This window comes from Desmodus rotundus, chromosome 1 (assembly GCF_022682495.2).
Source record: "Desmodus rotundus isolate HL8 chromosome 1, HLdesRot8A.1, whole genome shotgun sequence".
NCBI classification, from domain to species: Eukaryota; Metazoa; Chordata; class Mammalia; order Chiroptera; family Phyllostomidae; genus Desmodus; species Desmodus rotundus.
Window position 1 is genome coordinate 46517848 of NC_071387.1, and position 16041 is coordinate 46533888.

The 16041-nt window shown below is 41.3% G+C and overlaps 1 protein-coding gene across 4 annotated transcripts in view; it reads left to right on the top strand.

Annotated features, from left to right (window-relative positions):
* The window catches only part of CEMIP2 (cell migration inducing hyaluronidase 2), a 73112-nt gene extending 61560 nt beyond the window's left edge, over positions 1 to 11552 (top strand). For all 4 annotated transcript variants that reach the window (XM_045191331.2, XM_024555444.4, XM_024555451.4 and 1 more), the window contains 5 exons: positions 251 to 470; positions 3614 to 3712; positions 6284 to 6438; positions 9084 to 9187; positions 9533 to 11552. In XM_045191331.2, coding sequence (XP_045047266.2) covers positions 251 to 470; positions 3614 to 3712; positions 6284 to 6438; positions 9084 to 9187; positions 9533 to 9729 — 775 coding nt within the window. In that variant the 3' untranslated portion in view covers positions 9730 to 11552. The remainder of the gene's footprint in view (positions 1 to 250; positions 471 to 3613; positions 3713 to 6283; positions 6439 to 9083; positions 9188 to 9532) is intronic.
* Positions 11553 to 16041: the final 4489 nt, after the last annotated feature.

Below are 16041 nucleotides of genomic sequence, written 5' to 3' on the forward strand. Positions count from 1 at the left end.
TTCTGTAACAGCCAGATTAGGTCACCACTGTATTTTCTACAGGAGTATTGAATTTGACTTAGGAGTGTAGGAGGATAGAAAGGAAAGAGAAACAATTGTATTAGCTTTGTAATTTATTTATTATAGGGAAAATTTAGCTTACTAGAGGAATATCCTTTCAGCCATAAGTTAATCTGAGGAATTTCTTTTGTGTGTGTAAGTTTTTGCGAGTCAGTCTAACACCCAGTGGGTTGCTTTCTGTTTTGTGCAGGTTGCTGTTTTTGTATCTCAAAGCCCAAGGCCACCGGGATGGTCACAGTTACTGTTCAACTCAGGGATGTGAAAGAGTCAAGGTCCAGGCAACAACAGACTCAAAAGACACCAGTAACTGCATGGCCAAGGCGTATCCCCAGTATTACAGAAAGCCCTCGGCAGTCAAGCGGATGCCAGCCATGCTCACGAAGCCCTGTCAGGGCTGCGGGACCCGTCAGGTAAACAGGGATGGAACGTGGGCTGTGGCCCTGAGAAGAAGTCAAAAGGTTCTTTGTAGTAGGTGCATTTTATTTCTTTTGGAAACAGCTGTGTTGCCAGTTTATAAATATTGCATGGTTTCTCCTGAATGTTGGCCCATTCTAGAATGTAATACTCATAAGAAGCAAACTTGTCCAAATTATAATAAAAACACCTTCCCTCTGTGATGCATCAGTTTACCCTGGGTGACTGTGCATTTGTTTGTGGTCATCCTTTCTTTCTCAGATGTGGTTCTGTCAGGGTCTTGCTTCTGCGTTTACATGTCAGTGACGTAGAAAGATGCTTTGTTTTATGGGCAGTGTGAAATTTCTCTCCTGAAAATGCAGCTCCTGGAAATTGTTTTCTTTTTTGAAGGTGGAGAGCCACTCTTAATTTTGAAGCATCTGCTATTACATTTACCTGTAATTAAAAGTACAAACTGACTCTGGTTAGACGTGAAATGCTTCTCCTGACATATTTTTAAGTAGATGAACTTCTTTTGGTTCTTAAAAAAGCGTGGCAATGAAAATAAATCCAAAATATGACTTAAAATCAGGCATGGGGTTCCAAAGGAAGTCAGATCAGTTCCAAGTGCGAAAGAAATATAGATTTATTACTATCCTAATACTTACTCTTTGTATAAACAAATATGGGTTAAGGGAAATGGTTCTCAAAGTGTGGTCCCCTAACCAGCAGTGACAGCATTGCTTGATAATTCTTGGACCCAATACCAGTCTTACTAAACCAGAAATTCGGGGGGTGGGGAGTGGCCAGCAGTCTGTGCTTTAATAAGGCCTGTAGGGGGTTCTGATATGTGTCCACACTGGAATTTCATTGGGCTGGATACTTTATTTTAAAGCAAGAATTGCCACAGTAACACATACTGCCTATTAGTATGGAGGAAACCTCTAAATCTTTTCATTGTAAGTGATTTTAGAAAACAAAAATTCTTTCACTGTTTAGGTTCTTTATTTCTCATTTTCCTCATTTGTTTCTGCCCACTGGTGGCATAGAGAGGGAAAGAAAGATGGATTTATGCTTCCTGTTACATGTGATGAGTATCAGCTTGCAACTCACCATCAGCCACGATCTCGTATCCCTGTGCCACCTCCATTCTCCAGTTCAACTAAAACCAACCCCCCCCCCAAACTGTGTACCTGAAGAAGTTTATATGAGTCCTTGTCAGTCCCATGCAATGTTTTGACAGTTAAAGTGACATTTTTAGTTGATTTTGTGGAAAAGTATGCTCCAGCCTAAATTATAGCTGAGTTTGTTGAGAAAGTCCTTTATTACTGAGAAGACTTATCTAATTTATGATAATTATAATAAATGTTATAACATAAAAATAATTTATTCATCATTGGCCTATCTTGTAAAATGGCCCCATGCATTAATATTTAGCATTCTTTATTCTTTGTGCTTGAAGCATTGATTGCAATTCATTTTAAAAAATGCCGTGATTACTGACTTTGTGCAGTTGCAAAGTATTTGAAGCATCTGGGGACATCTCTTTTACTTGGAAATTTGAGGAGGAATTTGGGTTGAATAGCAAAAACAAAACATACGAGGTCTGTCCATAAGGTATCCAGTCATGTAATGTGAAACGTAGAGATATTTATTGAAAAAGATACAAGACACAAGAAACACTGTACATAGGACAATGACACCTCAGTCCCCTTCAAAGTAGACATCTTTGGACCTCACACAGTTCTCCCAGTTGCCATAAGCTGCCCCTGTTGTATTTTCCTGAGTCTCATCAGTGGTCTGAAATCTCTTCCCTTTCACAGGTGAGTTTAGTTTTGGGAAAAGCCAGAAGTTCCAGGGTGCCAAGTCTGGGTTGTAGGGGGGCTGAGTCACCTGGGCCATGTGATGTTTGGACAAAAAACTCTGTATGACACGTGATGCATGAGTGGGCACTTTGCTGTGATAAAGCTGCCAATCACCAGTTGCCCATAGCTGTGGCCTTCTGAATCATCTGAATACTTTCTGTGGAGGAATGTTCAAGCTTAACACAAAATTGGATGCAGATTTGTTGCTCTACTCGCTCAGTCATTTTGAATGCAATGGCCACACAGTACACATGCTCACTCAACGGTGACTACTGTCCCCACTGACTAGTACAGTGGAGTCATCATGGTTCATGTATGAGAATTCCTGTCCACTCTTGGCTGCCAGGTTACACTGATGTCGTGTAAACCATTCTTGTTATATTACCAATGGCTGGACTTTTTCCGGACAGACCTTGTATACTAGGAGTAAGTAGGAAAAATCACATGAATGTTTGACCCCAGACCTGAGACTTCAAAGAAACATCCAGCTTCAGAATACTTAGTATCCTGATGATCAGTTGCCCTTGCAATGAAGTTGCTAATGTCAGTTAGGACATATACTTTAGGTGTTAAGAGTACCTAAAGAGTTTAGGTTCTCTTGTGTGAGAGTTAAGAGTGCTTTCAAATGATGAGAGAGCCTTTAGGAAGGAGGAAGGAGGTGGGACTTGGAGACTGGGAGTGATTTGGAAGAGAAGAAGGAAACGGGGAAGGACGTTTTGGGGAGGAAACAGCATCTGCAAAGGCAGAGTGTCAGGAAAGGGGGTAAAGCACTTGTGGGAAAATGAGGGAACTGCCCTGCTGAATGCGATGGGACAGTGGGAAGTAGGAGCCTGTATATCAGGCGTGGCTTGATTTATGTGACGCTTTGCAGGTCCCGCAGAGGAGTTCAGACCTGGTGATGCACACGGCTACTAAAGGTTTTTAAGCTTGTCATCTATACTTCTTTCCTCAGTCCTGGAGTGACAGAGTCCCAGTTCAGAATAATTGGTCTGAAAAGGATCCTTAAAAAGATTTGCACAAAATGTTTACAAAGATGTAAATGCAAAACACATTTAGTCATTTGCAGAATTGATTCTATGGACAAGATTACAATTATTTGAAACTGGTATTGTTTCAGAAAGTGAGGAACATGTCCTTCTCGTATTAAACCTATATCAAGAATTCCAGGTCATGAAATAGGTATACAAAGTTGGGGGGGTGGGAACCCACTCGTTTGTTGTGATAGAGTTTATGCTGAGGCACCCTCTTTGAGGAAAACGCAGTTGACATAATGATGGCACTTCTTTCCTGTTTAGATGGTGTTTACCAGTGACCCTCATACAAGCTACCTCCCTGTGCAATTCCAGGCACCCAGTAAGGCGGAGACTCAGCGTGGAGACCGATCTGTTATCTCCGTAAGTACCTTCTGGCGAGTATACTGCCTTAGCTTCTCTCGCTTTTACGTTTCACCCTGGTGACGTGATTATTTCTGGGAACTATCACTTGTTTGTAATCACGTTTTTGGTCATTGCAGACAGGCCATACACTAGAGGTATTTATACCTCCTAGACATTTATGTTTTGGAGTAAATATATTACATTTTGTTTTTCAGTAGATTGTATTTATTGATAACTTTTAGGCAAATGTTAAACTGTTCACATTACTTTTTATTCATTAACAATGTAACAGGTGACCCCAGTTTCATTTCTAAAAAAGAAAAGGCATCTTTGGTTAAAAAGTAATTGCCACAGACAATCAAAATGTAGGAAACTGTTTAACTTTGATTTTTGAAATTTAGAAGGAGCTTTCAAGGTGTTTGTTGAAAATGTGGGAAATGAGTTTTAAGGGTTTTTTGTGGCCTGTTAGTTTGAGGGTGCCTGGCTCCTATTTGTTAAGACCAGGAAGGTGAAGATGCAAAGTACTGGTTGTCTTCCCTGCTTGTCTTCCCTGCGTGGGTTACTGGAAGTGTAGGCCTGAGCCTCAGTGTCAGCGTTAGAATTTGAGCTAAGAGGCAAGCTGGCCAGAGGTAACCAGCTCTTGGCACATGGCCTGTTCAGAACCAGGTTGACCCAAGAGAGCCATCATATAAAGAGCTCTTGGGGGAGCAGACATCTAGCCATCTAGCTCTTTCCAGACAGGGCCTGGGCCCAGTCTCACGTGGTCTCTTCAGGAGCTCTGTTTGTTTTTTAAAGTAATGGGCAACACAATCACAAGTCCGTGGAAATGTGGAAAAAGTTATCTTACCCTTTGTTTCTTTCTTAATTACTTATTGTGTTAAAATATCCATAACATAAAATTCACCGTCCTCCCCAATTTAAATATACAGAGAGTTCAGCGGTATGAAATACATTCATATGGTTGTGCAACCATGCTTGACCCCCATCTCCAGAACATAAATTGGACTTTTTAACATCTCTGAATGAAGAGTATTCCCACTCGGGGGGGAGGGAGAAATAGGGGGTTATTAATCAACAGACATAAAGTTCAGTGGAGTAGGATGCATAAGCTCTCAAGATCTGGTGGGAGTCAGTTGTAGAAAGGAAGCAGGCGCTGAGTGCTCCCTGCTCTACTAGGTCACTAGATAAAATATTGCAATTACAGTGTAGTTGACATACAATAGATGGGTTTCAGGTGTGCCGCAGGGTGAGTCCACATTCATGACCTCAGGACGTGATCACCACGATATGTCTAGTCATTATCGGTCACTGAACAGCGGCCTTGGCTGCATTCCCAGTGCTGTGTGCTCACTAGATAAGTAAAGAAGATATGTTTTGCCCCAGAAATGTCATACAGGCTACGCCCGCGGGTCTGAAGACACTGCCTAATTCTGTTGCTGTACACAAGGTGCCTGGAGCCTAGAAAAGTCATAGGACGCTTTTTTTTGTCATTTGCCACCAGTACTGTTGAGATGCAGTACCTGAAGAGTCTTTGCTAGGACATGGCCTTGCTTTATTTTGCTTTCAAGGAGTTTTGTGTTTCCTTTAAGCAGTAAGTTTTGGGGGTGGTGGTTCTTTTCAAGAGGACACTTAGAGTGGAAGATTATTTTCTAGTTTTTCTCAAATGTATTTCAATTTTAAGTATTCAGATTTTTGAAAATAAGAGCATCACTTCCAGTCTTTCCAAATATAAAATTGCACTTCAAGCATTTCCAGAATCATCTTCTGAATTAGAGCAATTTAAACACAGCTAAAAGACCATTTTGCTTCCTGGGAGATTAGTGATGATTAGGAATGAAATTTAAATGTAATTTCCCCAGGCAAGGGCAGGGGTAATGGTGAGAGTATTTCTCCTTTGTTAGCTTTTAGCATAGTTTATAATTTTACAAGTTTTAAACAGTGTTGAATCATTTTTTAATCTGGTAAGCTTTTTATTCTTCCTTTTTGGCTGAGGAATTAATGATATTTGGATATGTCTAGAGTTCCTTTTTCTTGAAAAGGCCTCAAACCATTAATTTAAAGAGGATGACTGAAAATATACTTGTGGTTTAATTCCTGCAAAATTACCGCCTTTCCACTTTGATTTCAAAGGACAGCTATATATGAAAGGAAGGAGATGAGGCAGTCTGGCTCCTCTGATGGTCCCAGTGTGGGGGACTTGTATGCTTTCTGAACCAATGTGACCGTCAGTGAGCCGAGCTGCAGTGTCGAGGCTGTCTCGTGATTGCTGAGTTGAAAAGCTTTGACCCCAGTGAAAGAGCATGTGTGTTAAGAGTGAAGCCCTTGAACCTGCAGGGAGAGTCACCCTGCTCAGCTGAGTGTGGGCTGCTAGCTTGTGCTCAGAGCATCCTACCCAGGCAGTTAAGTCCAATCAAAGCCACATCTACGAGGACACAGCACAGTTTCAAATATTGGCAGAGAGAGCAAATGCAACATAGAATCTGACTCCTGATGTAATTTGATGTGTGGGTTTAGAGGCAGAAGGATGAAGCTGGAAAGACAAGTCATCCTGGGGACACTGAGACGGTGATGACACTTTTGTATTCTCAGGTCAACGGCACCGACTTTACCTTCCGGAGTGCGGGTGTCCTCCTCCTCATTGTGGATGCCTGCAGTGTTCCCTTCCGGTTGATGGAAAAAAAGTTTTTCTCTCTTGCTGATGTCAGTCTCCTGAAAGAGTATTTAAGAACAGGCGTCCCTCCAAGGTAGGTGGAACTTGCTCTGTAGAGGGACAAGCCACATTAAAGGTGACACCTGGTTCGCTCTGAGCTTTGGTTTGTTTACCTGCCCCTACCTGTGGGCATTTGGGACTCTGCGAAAGTTTTTATTCCTTTCTCATCTCAGATTGATGCCTGTAAACTGCTTATCATTGTAAACCTCTGCTTGTCAATAACGAGAGCTTTGCATGTTAGAAGAGTTGGCAGGTGGTGGGAAGGTTCTTAAGAGAAGAAAAGCTCGATATTTTGGAACATCACTCTCCATGTTTTATATTAAGTCTATGTATCAATACATTGCATCCAATTCCCTCAGAGAAGGCTCAATATCATTTTAAAGCAATTGTTAGAATTTTACCTTTGCAGCCAACTGTCCCTCTGATGGGACCTCAGACAGCAACGCACTGTGACTGTGGCATGTGGAATCATCACCGTGGCCATTTGGAAGTGACTAGAAAAGAGTAAATCGGTTCTTAAGTGGATAAGTGTGTGGTCTCTCTTTTAATAGCCATAGTCTGATTAATTTTTCTTCATTGGTTTCTGAAGAAAGGTGCACAGGAGAGAGACACACATTTACTTAATTTATTTATTTATTTATTTATTTAGAGTTGGTCAGACCCTGCCTGGAGGCAAGGAAGTAAATTCAGACTCCTTTCTGCTTCCTTGGCTTTGCTCCAGATGTTGATTTACTCACGAGCCTTCATTTAGTGAAGCCACTAAGAGAAGAACATACACTTCCCGGGGATTAGAGGCCCGTCTAGCGTTTGAATCCTGCTCAGTTGATCCAATGACTTGCACTCTTTACGCATTACAGAGCCGGATCTCAGTAAATCCCATAAAGCCATCGGATTATTTGAGTGTCATATTCAATGTGTGCGTATAGCTCTATCTGGTTTAAGACACTTACATAGAATTCCTTTCCAAGGCCTCTATTTTCTTTAAGGATTTAAAGATTTTTTACCTAATGTTAAAATGTCATGTCCTTACTCCACCTACAAGAAATCCAGTACATAAATCATATATTTAGGGCAACGTGGTAATCCTGCAAGGTACCCTGTAGATTTATAAGTTCAAACCAACTCATCGATATGTCCCTAGGTTGTTTCTAGAAAGGGGACTCAAGGAAGGCTTCTGAGCTACTTGTAGTGTGCTGTTTCTTCATCGGGGTGCTGGTTACACAGTATGTTTAGTTTGCAGAAGTTTAATGTGCTGTACACTTAGGAATACTATTCTGTATGTACGTTGTACCTTAACAAAGTGTTAGGAAGTTATTGGGCAACTGGCAGTGAGTTCTAAGGAAACTGAGCATGTGTGGGGTGCGGGTGGGTAGGGGGACCTGTAAGTGACCTCATAGGACCCAGAGTCACTGTGACCCATTGAAGGTCAGGCCTGCAGGGTGGCTACGGTCAGACCTCTGGTCTGACTCTGCATTTAGTCACCGCTGCTGTTAGAAAGACTTCAACAGAAACCCACACCAACGTGAAAACTTAAGAATCTTAGTAAGAGATGTCAAGATGCACATTGAGAAAATAAATGCTTTACTAAATCATATAGAAGAGTTGAATAGAAGGCGAGAGACTCTTTTTCTAGGTGGAAAAGTTAATATTGTAAAAATGTCGCTCTACCTACATTAAATAGAAATTTAACTCATTTCCATTAGTGCCCCAGTCGGTTACTTTCCTGTTGTATTTCATATGTGACACGGAAGTTCATCTGGAAGAATAAATGTGGGAAGGTTAGAAAAATACAATTTTTAAACAAATTACACTAAAATACAGGGGGCTTATTTTATCAGCTATTAAAATAAACCACGAAGTCATAGTGATTAAGCTGGTGTGGAATTGGCAGAGGAGAGCTCAGAAGAGAGAATCCACACATAAATCGGAGTATTTGTGTGGATATACTGCATAATAAAGATGGAAATTTAAAGCAAACCATGGGGAATAGACTTTATTTGGTTTCTTTTTGGAATTGGTGTTTATCCATTTGTTTAATAAGTAGATTAATGGAGCACCTGACGAAAACAAAACTAGCTTCCCTTGTTACAGTGGTTTATCCTGTGAAAGGTCTGTGTCCCAATCACCCACGACGTCAACTGATCTGAAATAACTTGTTTTTCTTACATTTAGCGACCTCTTGTAATAGCGATGCAAGTTCGAAGTGGGGCAAGGAGGTGGGATCTTGTAATAACAGACATAAAGAAGCATCTGGGTTCTTTCTGTTTTGTTTTGAATTCTGCTTTTATCTAGTATCCCTCTTCTTTACAGCAGTGATTTTCAGTTTGCAGCACCCGGGTGAGAATTTTTAAAACTTGTAGTACCCAACCATTGAGTCAGGGGCACTGACCTCTTTTCCTTTAGATTGTCAAATTAAAAAAAAAATGACAACATCCAACACAATAATAATCTTCCAGTGTGAATGAATCAAAATTATACCTATATTTTTGTTACAATGGCAAAAAAATATATGAGTACATTTTTGGGTGTGCTGCAGAATTTTAGTGGTTTGTTGATGTGTGCCGGGAGACAAAAAAGGTTGAAAATCACTGCCCTACTGTATATACTTCAGAAAAGAACCCAATAAATGCATGCTAAATTATTGAAATTTGCCCTGATTTTTCTAATTTGTCCATATAGGTCCGTTGTCCTGTTGAGCACAAGAGGAGAAATAAAGCAGCTGAATATTTCAGATTCATTAGTACCTCTGGGATTAGCCAAACCAGCTCATCTTTATAACAAAGGTTTGTATTTGTATTCTTCTATGAAGTTCTTATGATGCCAGCCACCTGCGCTTATTTTTTATGGTGGAATATAGCTACTGGCCTGTTTTCGTGTGCTTGTTTTGCTAGAGTGAGTATCATGAAACTCCTTTCTAAATAAGGACTCTGTGTTAGAGGAAGTGTGTTGGGATGTGGTTTGCTATTTAGGACATAAGGTGGGTGGTAAGCATTTATTTGCGGACGTAAAGCATTTTTTTGTGTTTTGTTCTATGGCCAACTTTGTTTTGCCTGCCTCTGACATTATCTTGCCTAAAACTAGGAGATGTACAAATTGAATTTTTCTTTTCTTTTCTTTTTTTTTTTTAGGGAGTACCATATTTTTGGGGTTCAGTGGAAACTCTAAACCATCATGGACTAAGCTGTTTACCAGTCCTGCTGGACAGGGCCTTGGGCTGCTGGAACAGTTCATACCTTTGCAGCAGGAGGAATACGGTTGTCACAGAGCGGGCGCTGTCCACAGGAGAGACCTGGAGCTGTTAAAGCAAATTTCAAAAGCACATTAGAGACTAACTGTAACTTAAGTGCTGGGGGAAAAATGTGAACTAACTTATTTAATTTATGGCATTTTAAAATGACACTGTTAACCCAATGGAACCATTTTCCTGTTTGACACAGAAAGGGGAGAAAAGAAAGAGTTTAAAGTGATTGCTTGAATACCAGCTCATGCACCTTCTAGTTGTACAAAATGTTAAGGAATTTATTTGTATTTTCTAGGCTGGTATTTCTCTTATTCCTCACCTTCCACCCCAGTGTTTTGTAGAGACCGTAAGCAGTGCTTCACCTCTTGTATTATGGGATGTCATGTGTCAGGTGGGGTGGGGGCTTCTGAGAGTCAGCCTGAGTCCCTGAGAGGACCGGCTCTTTGTAGCACCTTGGATACTTGAAGTCTAATGCTCAGTGTGTCGTGGACTTTGGGTCGGCAGTTGGCTTGGGTGGCTGGCATGTTCAGCGATGCCTTGGGCCCTGGTTCTGGGCAGCCTTTGAAGATTTTATATGATACTGAATGATAGTTTTAATTGGCAACTCAGGCCCAGCTCATGCCCTTTTTTGCCTGGACATGTGCTATTTTTATGCATTTGTATGTCGATTCCTTCTAAGCATTCAGCTTTCCAACAGGAAGTACATTGGGACAAAAGGGCTTTTAGGGATCAGACATCCCTTTGGTCTGTGACCATTGGGCAAAAATGTGACCTACACCAAGGTCTGAAGTTGTTGGGACCATTTTTGCAGCTTTAATCCTTAACCTGTTTTGACTGTATATTTGTGTTTAAAATGCAGAGCTGAGCTGCATATTTAACCTTTTTTTTTTCTTTTTTAAAAGAAGCAGGCCGTTTTCCTGACCAGTAAACTCGTCATTTCAACTTGCACAAAGGAAGTCTGTTCTTAGAGTTGCTCCTGCATCCAGGTTTTTGTCGTCATTTTTGTGTATAGATTTTTTAAAAGCTTTTCTGCTCACCATCCTGCCAAGAAAACTGCAGAAAGCTTAATGATACCCCAAAATATTGCACTCAGGGGGAGAAAAAAAGGAGAGCTTTTTAAGGGTCCTGTCATAGAGGGAACATTCAAAAATGAATGTCTTCATAGCCTTAGAGGAGTCAGGCACTCTTAATGAACTTGTTAGAGCCGATTTAAAAAGGTGCCGTGACGGCCTATTTCCCTTCCACTGGGTGCGTGCACCTCCCGCCAGTGAGGGTTTCATGTGGCAAAAGGAGATTGGCTCCTGGCCTGGGACACAACCACACCAAGAGTAAAGAAGCATCGAAATGCCTTTACCTTTCCCTAAACCCACAATGCATGGAGTGTAGTGGAGGAATGGCCACAGTGAGATGGTAGGAAGTGTGTTCAGGCTGACTTTGGCAATGAGTAAGGACAAAAATTACTTTCGTCTACCAAGAGCGATGGCTGATGGCCTGTCTCTTGTGTCCAGGAGAAACTGCAGAGCAGCTCTGTGACTTATGTTACTTTACAAAATATGCTACCTCAAAGTGCCACAGATAAACCTTTCTAACTGTAAGTGCTCTTCCTAAGGGCACAAGTCTTAATCAAAGTTTAGGGGTTTTTTGTTGTTGTTGTTTGTTTGTTTTGTATATTGATGAATGAGATCTTACCTGTTAAATATATTATTGGATCATGGTTCCTGAAGGTGATTAGTTTGAATGTGTGTGTGTTTTTTATGACTTAAATATTTTTATGTGTGTTTTTAGAGTTTGGCTCTTTAAAAGATTTGGAGAGAATATGTAATACAGTTCTAAGGCACTCAGTTTTTCTGATTTATATGCTAAGTATCAAGTCCTAAGTTAAATAAATAAAAATATGTGTGCATGTATTTTTTATATATGTGTCTCACTATCTATCTAGCAATCAATCAATCCATCATTTTTAAATTCCATATTCCAGCCTTAAGGAAGTTACCAGCAGAAATGAGAAAGGGAATACTGTCCACTAAGCAGATTTTCTAAGACTAAGCTTCAGAAGCATAGGGATTATTCTCTAGTGCAGAGATACTCAACTTTGGCTACACATTGAAATCACTTGGGAGCTTTAAAAAATACGGTGGCCAGGGCGCCACCCCACACCCACCCCCTCCATTCAAATTTAATTGGTGCGGGGTGCAGCCTGGGCACTGGAATTCTTTAAAAGCTCCCTGGTGACTCTAACCTGCAGCCAGGTTTAGGAACTGCTGCACTAGTATAACAGGCCCACTGTTTTGCTTCAGTCTGTAATTTTTGTGTGATAAAAACAAAATCACATTTATCTATTATTTTTATTTGCAATTCCTATATTACAGAACTCCTAGTCCTAAACAAAGCATTTTACTATCCTTTTCTTTTAATAGAACTTTTAAATACAGTTTTTAGTCTGTAATTGCCTCAAATTGTTACATTCGACATCTAAAGTAATATACACATTTAGGCAACTGGGAGCTGGCAATGTTTTATTTCTACTGAGGAAATGTAGTCAAAGGTGATTTATAAGAATTGGTTGAGCGCCAGAAATGCGGCCATCCACAGATCAGCCGGCTGATGAGAAACACAGGGCCTTCTCCTAAGCCAGCGAGTGGGGTTTTGAGTCTTTGCTGTGGGACTGCAGCCCGTCCACCTGAACCGGCTGGCCACGCGTTATCTTCAGAGGCTGGAGGAGAGTGCTTGTGGGAAGATGAAAGGCAGACACACGGTCTCACCGAGGATGACTCCAAAGCAGCCGCTAAGCTGATGTTTAGACAGGGAGGGTGCGGGAAGTATTTATGACTCCTCTGTTCTCTAGTTTCATCAGAAGAGAACACATCCTCAAGCCATTAAATAAATGGGTTACTTTGCTTTCAGGAGGGGTGGGCCAGGAGGTGGTGGATAGAGGCTTGAACGTTTCAGATAACTAGGTGTTCGTTCTTTAAGAGATGAGGTAATGTTTGGATAAGCCCCGTTGAAAGGCTTTTCAGTAAGCAGGAATGCACTTAGTTAATTCATTTGAGGGCTTTTTTTTTTTCCAATGGGTCCTGGTAGTTAAGTATTTAGATTCCATTGTGACAATGTTTGTTGTTTTCATGTTGCAGCGGTACAGTTTATCCTCCAGAATTCTCTTTGGGTTTCAGATGCTTACGATATGTTTAATAACAGAAAAATTCCCCTAGAGGTGAAGACTGAATGGGAATAATTGGGTAACAGATTTGTATTATTACTGTTAGTCTTGCTTGGTCATAGTTCAGTCTGTTCGAAATGCGAGCGGACACTCTGGACTGAACCAAATTTTCAACATAAGATCGAGGAGGAAAAAATTAAGGAAAGGCTTCCCCAGTCGCTTGTTCACAAATGACAAAATGTTGTTCCTATCTTGCTGGATCACTGGAGTCCTTGAGAAGGTGTGGAGGTTTTTTTTTATACCCTAATTTATCTTCAGTATGAGAGAGAAGCTGAAAAAAGGATGCTAATTAGGCCCCGAGGTTTTGGGAAAGGGCGTTCACACTTTTTCTTGTGATAAAATTAGAGAATGACCAAACTATGACTTATACGTGAGGAACTATGCCCCACAAGGCATCCAAAAATATCAGCCATAGCAAGCAGTGAAATGTTATATGTGCAAATACGACAAAGAGGTGAGAGAATAAGTTCATAGATTTGCTTTTTAAAATTTCCTAAGATGGACTATGTGACTAGTCCGGATATGTAAAGCGATCACTAATTTAAAGTCCATTCTGAGAAAAGCCTGGGGGTTCCCAAACTTACCCATACATACAGGCCAGACCTGTCCCCCGACTCTTCGTACCAATTTTGAGCTACGAATAGTTTTTACATCTTTAACTACAACATGTTGGAAAAGGTCAAAAGAAGAGTAATTTATGATGTGAAAACTCCGTCCATCAATAGTCACATGGGGAGACAGGTACACTCATTTGCTCACATGCTGACCGACTTCCATATTGCAGCGGTAGATTTGAGTAGTTGCCCAGAGGCTGTATGGCCTGCCTGCAAAGCCCACAATATTCACTACATGGTCCTTTACTGAAAAAGTTTGCTGACTTGATCTCAGCGAAGGGTATACCTGGTATTCCTTGCACTGTTCTTGGAACTCTCCTAAGGTTTGAGAATTTTTTAAAATAGAAGGTTAAGGAGAAACCTTGCAATTTGAATCACCCAATGTGCTTGTTGAAAATGCTGTATCCCGAGCTTGCCCTGGCCAGGTAGCTCAGTAGGTTAAGGTGTCCTGATATGCCAAGGTTGTGGTTTTGATCCCCAGTCAGGACACATACAAGAATCAACCAATGAATGTGTGAAGAAGTGGAACAGAATCCCAAGCCACAGCTCAGACTGGAGAATTGGAATCTCGGGGGGTTGAAGCTGGCAATATCAGTTTATAACAAGCTCCCTAAGTGTTTCTTAGGAACAATAAAGTGTGAGAACCCCACAGTGATGAGCCCGTTATTTCTTTCCCTCTTCCTTAAATAGACAACACATCTGAACAAATCTGAATGTTGGGTTTTTTAAACCCCAGTGGCTCCATTCTACACTGTTTTCCCCAGAGTTCTTTGTGACTCAATGCAGGGCAGGTCTGAGACACAGGACAGTATGTGCCTCTTACTGGGGCAAAGGTTTAGAGCCCATAGTGAAGTCCTCTCTCCATTGTGTCTGAAATCTCACTGCCAGTCTGATTCCATTAGTTACAGTTATTGCTACAATGAAATCCCAGCCATCCTTCATTTTCTGCAAGTTCTTTTTATTATTTTAAGGAGTTTAAAGGAAAATGTCCATAGAGCCACAATTGGGCTGTGCAGACTAACAAAGACACAGGCTTCTTAGCTTTTGGAAAGAACTGTATCCACCTTAGTTACTTCACATTTATCAAAGCACTGATTGGTAATTGCAGATTTTTTTTAAAGGTAGGATAATTTATCCCATACAAGCAGTTTACTTCAGAAGCAAAAGCTTTTCAATACACAAACTTCATGGCAGAGGTGGGAGGTGGTTGGATGGACTTGGGGGATAATAAAATTGATCTTTGCCAGGAAAGAGGGCGCTGCACTGTCTGGGAGCCCCTGGCAAGTTTACTTTGTCCCATCAACTTATATTGATCAGAAACACCCAGTTCTTGAGGGAGGAAGGCTCAGGTCAGACAGGTTTCTGATGAGGGAGAATGTAGGATTTGCAGATCTCAGGAGGCAGGGAGCTCCCATGTGGAGAGGAGGAGTTCTGAAGGAGGCAAGACCATCCAAAACCTGTCCCATGCTTCTCAAACGTCCATGGGAATAGTCAGAGGATTCGAGGCAGTGAGGTAAGTGCCTTGTACAGTCTGCTGCTGTAGGTTTGTGTGATAGAAGCTTTGGCCACCAACCTTAGTTTGATGCCAGCTAAGGCTCTTTACAAGTGGTGTTACTTTGGTTTTCTACTGCGGATCCTCAGCTTTCTCATCTATAAAATGGGACTACTAATACTTTTGTAAAGTTACAAAGTTACTTTTGTAAAGTTACATTGCTTTTGTAAATTAGAATAGCCATGGTGCCCAGACAAGGCTTGTCAGCGACAATACCTGGGTAGTTTGTCTAAAAAAAAAAAAAAAAAAAAAATCAGCGTTCCAGACATCTGTGAATTCTAATTTAGTAATTTTTCAAGGGCTAAGGATTTGGAAATATGCATTTGAAAAACAAACTTCGGAGATAATGCCAGATTTGGGAACCACTGAGAATACCCAGTGAAAGCCCTTGCCCTACTTTTAACACACTTCCCACACTCAGTTGTTTGTGTCTAGAAAATGGGACCTCAGGCCAGACGATACTGGCTTAGGGAACTGGCTCGAGCATCCCCCTGAGGTTTGCATGCATGCCCTCGGTAAACCAGCTGTGTGTGCTGGAGCTATGAAATGTGGAAAGACAACTCTGAAATGAAAACATGTGGCTGCTCCCCGTTCTGCAGCTGGTGTGTGCAGTCTTCTGTTCCTCATTCTTGTGAGGGAAAACCTCAGTTCAGCTAACAGTTCGTCTCTTCCAATCCCTTTTACCATAAACTAACACAGAGTAAAGACTCATTTCTAAGGATCTCTCGGTACTTCAACCACCCACATTTTCACTCTTTCTTATCGAATAGGAAAAATGTTCACATGCAGTGAAATGGCTCAAAGCTGATTTATATGACAAGCTGAGTCTGAGTTAGAGGACTTGGACAATGAGTGTCTTTGACAACCAACTTTCCCTTGTTTCTGCACCCCATTACTTCCTAGTTACGCCTCCACCCCCTCCTTCCTGCTCAGGGTCCACTGCTGCAGCCTTATTACACCAGGAAAGACCACATTCACGGACCTCGCGCCTTCACTCCCCATCGCTGCTCACA